We start from the raw sequence: 9,833 nt of genomic DNA, 5'->3' as shown, positions 1-9,833 counted from the left end.
TCACCTCAGCCTCCCAAAGGCGCGGGATTACAGGCTGAGCCACCGAGCCCGGCAAGATCTAAGTTTAACAAAGCAAATAACTAGGCTGAGAACAGACAGTTGCCATGAGACATAGACTACTCAGGCAGAGTCATGCAATGCTACTGCTGGGCTGCCAGCACCTACCTATGGTCAGCACTGGATTTCTGTCTCCCAGTCCATAGTCTTCTGTTCACAGAGGAAGGAGGGGGTGAGGAGGGCAGGGGCGGCGGAGGGAGAGAGGGCAGAGGAGGCAGGTTTCTTTTCTCTTTCCTGAATCCGATGCTTGGGTTCCCATCTTTATCCCCTTCTCCAGCATGCTTGAATGTTCTCCTGGGTTTTGGCAGGGGGTTGATGAAGGGCTTTGCAGGGGATCCCCTGGCTCCCCTGTACACATTCTCATGACTCGGGTCCCAGGGCCATCCACATGACCCTTTCCTTTCCTCCGCAGCCTTAGGGGTGGGCTCCCTGCCATCCAGGTCTGAGTGGTGGACCCTCAGACTGACTTCTGAGCCACCAGCACCTCCCAGGTTCTCAGAAAGGGTGGAGCCCTCCTCTGCCTTGTCAGGCAGGCAGTGTGGGGAATAACAAGTCCCTGGCAACTGGGGATCCAGCCCTGCTGAGCCATCCTTCAAAGCCTGTTCAAGTTTCTTGACCTGCTTCAGCACCGACAGGTGATCGTTCTGAAAGCGCTGTTTGCCAGGCCTTGGCTCCTGGCCACTGCCCAAGTCAAGATTCAGCTCCCTCTCCAGCTGGCTTAGGACTTGCCCCCTCTCTGGGTCCTGAACACCAACTTTCACTGCCCCTTTATTCTTCTCCTCTATACTCTCTGTTTCTGGCCTTGTTTTATTCTTAGCCTTTGAGACCCATGTTCTCACCCCATCACTACTTCTCCTTCCTATCACACAGGACGTCAGATAATCCTCTTGTCCTTCTGCTCTCCTGCCAGGTACCGGAGCGAGCGACTCCTTCTTCCCTTCCCATTCTGATATCTTGTCCTTTATGCTGAGGGACTTGTGCCGGACTCCAACTTGGGCAGACAGGTGGGGGTTCTGAACGCCTCGGAGCTGCTTCTTCCCAGCCCTGCTGGCCTCTGCAGCAGGGTCACTGATGATCATATCTGAGTTGAACATGTCCACTCCTGATTCTAGCATGAGGTTCCTGAGGCTTTCCAGTGGGCTCCTTTTGAAGACTGGCTCCTGATCAGTCTTTGGGAAAGGAATGGAGGACCCAAGTGGCTGCCTTCGAGAGTCTTCCCCAGTCCCTGGACCTTCCACCTTGACCCTGAACAAGAAAGACAAAAACAAAGTAAGGGATTCTTAGTTATCGTTCTCAGCTGGGGTTGGTCATAGAAATTGGCTAGAACTAAGGTAACGATGTGCAAACCACAAACACTGAAACTACTAGTTTAAAAATCCCTTTGTGGGCCATTGCCTTGCTAAGGTATGGTGTGGCCATGTGTTCTTTGAGCTATGGCCAGGCCATGTTTTCTTAAGCTTTGGCCCCCTTCCCTACCTTGGGGAGGTGAATCTCCTCTTTTTCTCTCTTTTTCTAGTTTACTTGATAAATAAACTATATTTTTCAATCTAAAAAAAAACTCACTTTGTGACTGGGCATGGTGGCTCAAGCCTGCAATCCTAGCACTTTGAGAGGCCGAGGTGAGAGGATTGTTGAAGTTCAGGGGTTCGAGACCAGCCTGGGCAATACGGCGAGACCTCGTCTCTACAATAAATCGAAGATTTAGCTGGGCATGGTAGTGCATGCCTGTAGTTCTAGTTCCAGCTATTTGGAAGGCTGAGGTGGAAGGATCGCCTGAGCCTAGCAGGTCAAGGCTGCGGTGGCCATGAGCGTGCCACTGCACTCCAGCCTGGGCTACAGAGTAAGATTCCTACTCCAAAAAAAAAAAATCACTTTGTTTTTCCTGGGGAGACAGCTCAGTGGGATGAAAGGAGCAATTGGGTTTTGGAGTGCAATAGACTTGGGCTGAAATCCTAATTCAACTACTGATCAGCTGTGTGACCTTGGGCAAGTTGTTTAAATCCTCTAAACCTCAGTTTCCTGCTCTGTAAAATGGGTATAGTAATAATATCTATTAGGGTGGCTGTTAACATTTAATGAGTCAGCTCACATAAAGTATCTAGCATGTCATAATGGTGGCTATCATTGTTGCTAGCTTTATCCCTGGTAAAAACAGGAATAATTTCATGAGGTAAAAGATTATATAGACTATATTCCCTACTTTTGTTATCCACAGGTAGTTCTTTGCAACGACTATTTAAAAACTAAAGTGGCTGGGTGCAGTGACTCATGCCTGTAATCCCAGCACTTTGGGAGGCCTAGGCAGGAGGATCACTTGAGCCCATGAGTTTGAGACCAGCCTGGGCAACATAGCAAGACACTTCTCTACAAAAAATTATAAAAATTAGCCAGGTGTGGTGGTACATGCCTGTAGTCCAAGCTACTCAGAGGCTGAGGCAGGAGAATTGCTATAATTGCACCACTGCACTCCAGTCTGGATTTGGGGGGGGTGTGTTGGTGGGGGGGTTGAGGGGTGGGGAGTAGGGTGAAGAACACCTAAACAATAAAATTAAAGCAACACCAAAGGTCATTGTTACTTCTAAGCTTGACAAGTGTTCTGAACTGAGTGGGTAAAGCTACAATGATTGGTTGCATCTGAATTGAATCTTCCTGGAATGTGAGCCTTCTAGAGTTAGCTCTTTACTAGGGCAGGGATTTTGTTATCTTTTCATACCTTAAGTGGCCAATAAATACCGGCTGCATGAACAAATGTGTGAATGGGCAGATTCAGATTTCACACTTGGCCTAGAAACGTACTGGCCAACATAGTAGCCACCAGTCACAGGTGGCTATTTAACCTTAAATCCAATGAAATTAAAGCTTCAGTTCCTCAGTTGCACCAGCCACATATCAAGAACTCAGAGGCCCCATGTGGCCAATGGCTGCTGTACTGGATGGAGGAGAAGAATATTTCCATCACTGCAGAAAGTTCTGGCTGGGAACATACATGTGGGAGATATGCCTTTCAGTGTCCCATGAAGATGTTAACAATTATTTTGAAACAAAACATTTCTGTTTGGGCACGGTGGCTCACGCCTGTAAACCCAGAACTTTGGGAGGCAGAGGCAAGAGGATTGCCTGCGCCCATGGGTTCGAGACCAACCTGGGCGACTTGGCGAGACCTCATCTCTACAACAAATCAAAAATTAGCCGGGTGTGGTGGCACGTTTCAGCTACTTGGAAGGTTGAGGCGGAAGGATCACCTGAGCCCAGCTGGTCAAGGCTGCGGTAGCGTGAATGTGCCACTGCACTCCAGCCTGGGCAACAGAGTGAGACTCTGACTCAAAAAAGAAAGAAAGAAAAAACATTTTTAAGCTAGTCTAACAAGAATGAGAGTATCTGTGTATTGAAATGCAAAACATTCTCCCCCCAGCAAAGGCTGACTTCAGACATGCCAAGATGAGCAAACACACATGAACCAGTCTCAGGGGGCACATTTTCTGAATATATAGATCTGACTGACAGGAATTCTGAAACGCCAGTTAAGGCTCACAGAGAGGTATGACTAATTAGCACATTCATATATCCTTTCACTACTTAGTTTTCTATTCCAGAGACTACCGGTTGTTTATGTAATGACTTCTTCCTCAATTGAGACATTGGCACATAAATTATGCTGCTGTTCTTGGTTGCATAGCATCAATTAGAAACTTGTAAAAATGCAAACACTTTTTTTGAGGGCAAACATATTTTTCTATGTTAAATATGGCTATCAAAGCAGAATTCCTTACTTAAGCAATTAGGGTACCTTCCAGAGTGTTTACAAAAAATATTTTTTAATTGTTCTGAAACCACTGGTAACATCAGCATGAATTCAAATTTTAGTCCAAATCAGACTCAGTACGTTGTTATTTTACTAAGGGTTCAAAAGGCAGGAGCACTAGTCCTTGCAGTCATGGTGCCACAGGCAAGATGAAGAGCAGACTGACAAATGACACACGACAGTCCACGTTACTTCATGCTTAGTGACAACTGATGATCTGATACATGGTCACTAAAATCCTGTGTGCTGCTAGGCAACACTGCACAACAGATAAGTATGTGGGCTTTGGTGTTGAGGGACTTGGGCCTTGATTCCCGACTCCATTTTTTTCATCTTAAAATAAGTACCCTTTCTTCCTTTTCTACACTAGAATGTTTGTTTTGGTTTTTTGGTTTTTTTTGAGATGTCGCCCAGGCTGGAGTGCAGTGGCACGCTCATGGTCACTGCAGCCTCAACCTGCTGGACTCAGGCAATCCTTCCACCTCAGTCTTCCAAGTAACTGGAACTACAGGCATGCGACACCAGACCTGGCTAAGTTTTTGATTTATTGTAGAGACAAGGTCTTACCATATTGTCCAGGCTGGTCTCGAACCCATAGTCTCAGGCAATCCTCTCGCCTTGGCCTCCCAAAGTGCTGAGATTACAGGCTTGAGCCACTGTGCCCAGCTAACACTAGAATGTTATGAGTCAGATGCCAAATAGATCTTGTTCACTGTGTCTGATACATAATAGGTAGTCAATAAGTATTTAGTCAATGTATTAATGAATGGATGAGTGAATGTATGCAATGTGCCCAGAGTCCAGCATACATTATACATCTTGATGTCAGTAAGAGGTAACCAGTGTTATTGTAGTTACAGTTATTGTCTAACAGCCCAGCACCTGGAGTGATCACAGAGGCCCCATCTGAAAACTGGAGAGGAATAAAGGATGCTGGAAGCCCACGCTGGACCTACAAAGCGCAGGCAAGAGAGACGAGGATGCTGAAATAATTCTAAGCATCCCCAAGGACAGAGTGTCTTCTCCAGGCTGCTGCTGGGCCAATACTTTCTAGAGACCCTGTCTGCAAGATTCTCCCACCACAGAAGGGGCTCCAGCCTGGGTAGAGAGTTGGGAACAGCTCTAGGACTGCCAACTCCTTTGCAGAATGTGAGAGAGTATTAGAGAAAAGGCTCATCTGGGGAGAAGGAAACAGCCATGACAACGTAAGCTGGGAAAGCTGATGACAAGGACAAAAGTGACTGAAAAGGTATAGGGCTCAAAATAATAAAGATGCCTGAGCATCCTCGTAGTTAGAAAATTAAGCCCTGGACAGGAATGCACCATGAGGTCAGGGCTGAAGTCACCCAGAGTCATCTTCCTACACACTGGGCATTAATCAGACCCTCTCCTGGCTATTTGGTCTGAAGCCTTAAATGAGTGCAGCTCATGTAGGTGACTTTCAGGGGGCTCATTAAAGTAATTTGGAAAAGAGCAACTCTTCAGCTCAAGGCAGAGGAGGGAAGGGTGGGAGAGAAAGAAAGGAGACTGAGAAGCAGGGCCCACTTTCCACTCCCAGGGGAAAAAACGCTCTTACGTGTCAGCCAACGTGCAGCTCAGGCTTTCTGTCTGGCTGTGGCTGCCCTCGGCCAGCAGGTACACTGTCATCGTGTCAGCACCGAGAGGAGCTCCAGGTCGCCTGGGAAAACAGGGATGCATGCTCAGTGAGCTGCACAGCAAGGCCTCCCTCACCCCAAACTATGAGGTCTGACAATTAAGTTTGAGAGCTTGCCACCGTGTGATTCCGTGGACAGCACTCTACAAACAACTCGGTAAGGTTTCATAGCCTTGGTATATCAGTGTCTCACAGCTGTGTTTGTGTCGTGGTGTGGCAGTGTCTTGCTGAGTGGTGCTCATTATTGTTGTTGCATGTTTTCGTGTGCTGTCGCAAGAATGTCAGAGCTTGAAAATGAACGAACATCAAATTTCTTGTTAAACTTGGCAAGAGTGGAAGTGAAATCAGGACATGTTATTCCAAGTTTATGGGGATAATGCCTTGAAGAAAACGGCAGTGTACAAATGGATTAAATGTTTTTGTGAGGGGAGAGAAAGTGCTACTTATAAAGAAACGTCATGACAACCAGTAACAGCAGAACTGACAAAAACATTGCAAAAATTCACCAAATTGTGTGTCAAAATCTTCAGCTCACAGTGAGACACATAGCAGAACAAATAAACATCGATAGAAAAACAGGAAAATCTTCACTGAAATTCTTGGCATGAGAAAGGTGTGTGCAAAAATGATCCTGAAGGGGCTCTTACATCACGACAATGCACCTCACATAGCAGTGTCTGTGAGGGAGTTTTTAGCCAGTACACACATAACTGTATTGGAATACTCACCTGATCTGGCCCCCAATGACTTTTTTCTTTACCCAAAGATAAAAGAAATATTGAAAGGAAGACATTTTGATGACATTCAGGACATCAAGGGTGATACAACAACAGCTCTGATGGCCATTCCAGAAAAAGAGTTCCAAAATTGCTTTGACGAGTGGACTAAGCCCTGGGCTGGTGCATAGCTTCCCAAGGGGAGTACTTCAACAGTGACCATAGTGATATCCAGCAATGAGGTGTATAGCACTTTTTCTAGGATGAGTTCGTGAACTTAATTTTCACACCTCATATTTCTCCCTGGCAGATTCTACCCAGGACCAGGGGGTGGCAGGAACACACCCTGAGGTCCAGACTCAGATCCTGCACCAGCTTCATGCATGACTTTTAGTTAAGGTCACTAAAAATCTTAGGAAAACATACAACCTTAGAAAGCAAAACATAAATAACAATATAACCCCGGGGCTTTTTCTGGCTAAGAACCACTGTGGTGAGCTAACAGTCTCCAAGAAGAAATCAGGTGTCCCTTTATTTGAACAAGACATAAACCACACACCAAAGTGGAACTGTCTCCACAGGGACACTCTACTCTTCTGCTGACCCTACCAGTAGGTGTGAACCCACACTGCTTGTCTGTAGAGTCCCACATGGGAGCCTCTCCCAGGGGCTCCAAACAGAAATGCTTCATTACTAGGTCATCTGTCTGGTCTGAGGAAAACTAGGAGATGGTCTCAGAAAACCCAGGGATCCCACTGAGTTCCTCAAACCTGAAAAATAACACGGACTGTGTGGCTACCAAAGAAGCTGCCTCAGCTCAGAAGAAACAGTTTAATACTCTGATGTCTGACATCCAGGCGGACTTAAGCAACTGTTTAAAACTTACTGTTTTTTTCTTTTTTTTTTTTGAGTTGGAGTCTCTGTTGCCCAGGCTGGAGTGCAATGGCACGCTCACAGCCACCGCAACTTCCACCTGCTGGGCTCAGGCGATTCTTCCGCCTCAGCCTTCCAAGTAACTGGAACTATCGGCACGCAGCACCACACCCGACTAATTTTTTGATTAATTGTAGAGATGAGGTCTCACCAAGTTGCCCAGGCTGTTCTCAAACCTGTGGGTTCAGGCAATTCTCTCACCTCGGCCTCCCAAAGAGCTGAGATTATAGGCGTGAGCCACTGCGCACGGCCAAAACTTACTGTTTCAATTGCAAGTCCCTACAGAACTCTGTGGGAACAGTTATGTCTCTCAACACAAGGGTGAACAGATATTGCTCAGGTGGAGGTGGCTGGGAGGATGGATCCATCAGAGAACACCAACAGGATGGCCCATGCAATTCCTCTGAGGACTATGAGGAGTGAACTCTGACCTTTCTCTTTACCTTGCCAGATTCCTAACAAAGGGGCTTGGAAAGACCGGCTTTTTATTAACTATTTAATGTGGTTTCCTGTCCAACCTGACTCTGGCATAACATCACATAGCAAATAAAGAAGGAAAATAAAAATATTTTAGGATGCTGTAAAGCTGCCTGTTGGGGACTCCCTGACTCTGGGCCCCTTTTAAGAGAGGTATTCTCTCTGAAGCCTGTCACCTATGAAGCTTCAGCTACTCATCAAGAAACTTGACTCTTTTCTTTCCTCAAGTTGGCCATTTCCTTTACTACTTTCAAAATTCTTTAGATAATTCTGCTAATTGCCAGTCAGGAAATCTTTGACTCCACCTGTAACCTGCAAGCACCGCCCCCCACCCCGCCCGCCCAGCCCCCCTTTCAAAATGTCCTGCCTTCCTGGACTGTTTCAGTGTAAATACTCATGTATTGATTTATGATTCTCTGTAACCTCTGTCCTCCTAAAATGTATATAACCAAGCTATAATTCAATTATGGCAAGCACACGTTCTCAGGATTTCCCAGGGAAGGGTGCCATGGGACTAAGGTCACTCACATTTGGCGCAGAGTAAACCATCTTAAATACTTTATAGAGTTTGGCCTCTTTCATCAACACTTCTGTAAAGTGTGAGCATGCAATAACTGGTCCCTCCTAATGGAGAGAAACTATCCCCCTGACAAGGAGTATTGAGACACCGGGGATTGACGTTTCTCTTCCACAGAACTTCTAGGGAATTTCTCTCCCAACTCTTTTTCAAGTTGCCAAGATTCCTACCCCATGTCCCAGGATGGTTTACCTGCCAGGTGAAAGGATAACTGCCCAATGTCCTGGCCTGGACTTCCTCCTCCTCCCAAGACGTTAAAAGGCAGGACTTCGAGACAGGCATATAACCCTTGGGAACAAGGAGACGAAGGCCAGAGACAGAGAAATAGAAAAGGAGAGCGAACATGGACAACAAATTAACAAGCAGGAGGCTGGGGAACCATGAGTTGAAACATAAGGAAGGGAACAGACAGGTCTGCAAACTGTGTGTGGGGGGCCAGGGAACAGAGCTCTGGCCTGCCCATGGGGCTCAGCTGGGAGACAGATCTGTGTAGATCTCTGTAGTAACCAAGCCCAGTTCTTTAAGGAAGCCAGGCCCTAGGGCTCACCCATCCCATTATTCAGGAGAGCCCTGAAAGGCCTTTCAGGGACAGGAAGGAACTCATTGTGCCTCTCATAAAGCTCAGCAGAGCTGAAAGCTTCTGGAGTCTTTCCATCTGGCTGGGCCCACAGACACTGCTCTTCTATCTGACAGTTGGCCGGGAGCCTCATCAGACTCAAGGAGAACGGCCACTCCCCACCCAGCGCCCGCCTCCACACGGACCAAACCACAATAATCCAGCCTTGTTCTGTGTGAGCCAGCAACTCTCTCCACCCACTCTCTTTCAAGTTGGCACCCTCTTTTGCTGGCACTGTGATCAGGTGCCAGGCCATGTGCAGGGGACTCACAGATGAATAAGACACAGTCTCTGCTCTCAGGGAGAGCCCCAGGTCTATGTTGGGTCATAGTCAGCCCTGTTGTAACCTGGCTCCCCCGCTAGGAAACGGTTTCCCTATATTCTCAGGAAGCATAGCTTTTCCAAAAGGAAAAAGTCCCCTGAGTCTAGTGCACAGAAATGCCCATATGGAGTTCGAGGTCAAAGACCACAAGAAGCACTTAAACAATGTGGTACTTAAGTGAACTCTCATTTCCCGTCAGAGAGTAATAACTTCCAGTACTAAAACCATGGTCTCTAGCCAAGTAGCTGATGCCATATTCTGAGAAGATGCCATATTCAAGAGGCTGGAACTGAGTGAGCTTAGAACCCTCTGCAAACTCAGCCATCAGTCTATCAGCACTTCTGAATTCATGGAGGTATGGAAAATGCTACTCCCAAGAAAAACCGACCTTTCCCTTTTTGCCTCCGATTAAAAATCATTAATTACGTAACAAGCCTAGCCAAATTTGGTAGTTGGTATTCTATGACTTTTTTTTTTTAAATCAAGATACACTTCAGCCGGGCTCGGTGGCTCATCCTGTAATCCCACGCCTTTGGGAGGCTGAGATGAGTGGATTGCCTGAGCCCACGGGTTCGAGACCTGCCTGGGCAGGCGAGACCTCATCTCTACAATAAAATCAAAATATTAGCCGGGCGTGGTAGTGCGTGCCTGTAATTCCTGGCTACTTGGAAGGCTGAGG

General features: G+C 46.9%; 1 protein-coding gene across 1 annotated transcript in view; it reads right to left on the bottom strand.

The window, feature by feature from the left end:
• The window catches only part of DENND2A (DENN domain containing 2A), a 75,539-nt gene extending 70,006 nt beyond the window's left edge, over positions 1 to 5,533 (bottom strand). The window contains exons 1-2 of the mRNA XM_021717874.1: positions 5,436 to 5,533; positions 166 to 1,302 (exon numbers count right to left, since the gene is read on the bottom strand). Coding sequence (XP_021573549.1) covers positions 166 to 1,302; positions 5,436 to 5,506 — 1,208 coding nt within the window. The 5' untranslated portion in view covers positions 5,507 to 5,533. The remainder of the gene's footprint in view (positions 1 to 165; positions 1,303 to 5,435) is intronic.
• Between the last annotated feature and the right edge of the window lie 4,300 nt (positions 5,534 to 9,833).

The sequence above is a fragment of the Carlito syrichta genome, unplaced genomic scaffold (genome assembly GCF_000164805.1).
Source record: "Carlito syrichta isolate Samal-C Ts95f unplaced genomic scaffold, Tarsius_syrichta-2.0.1 Scaffold311381, whole genome shotgun sequence".
NCBI lineage: Eukaryota > Metazoa > Chordata > Mammalia > Primates > Tarsiidae > Carlito > Carlito syrichta.
This window is presented reverse-complemented; position numbering and strand designations above follow the sequence as displayed.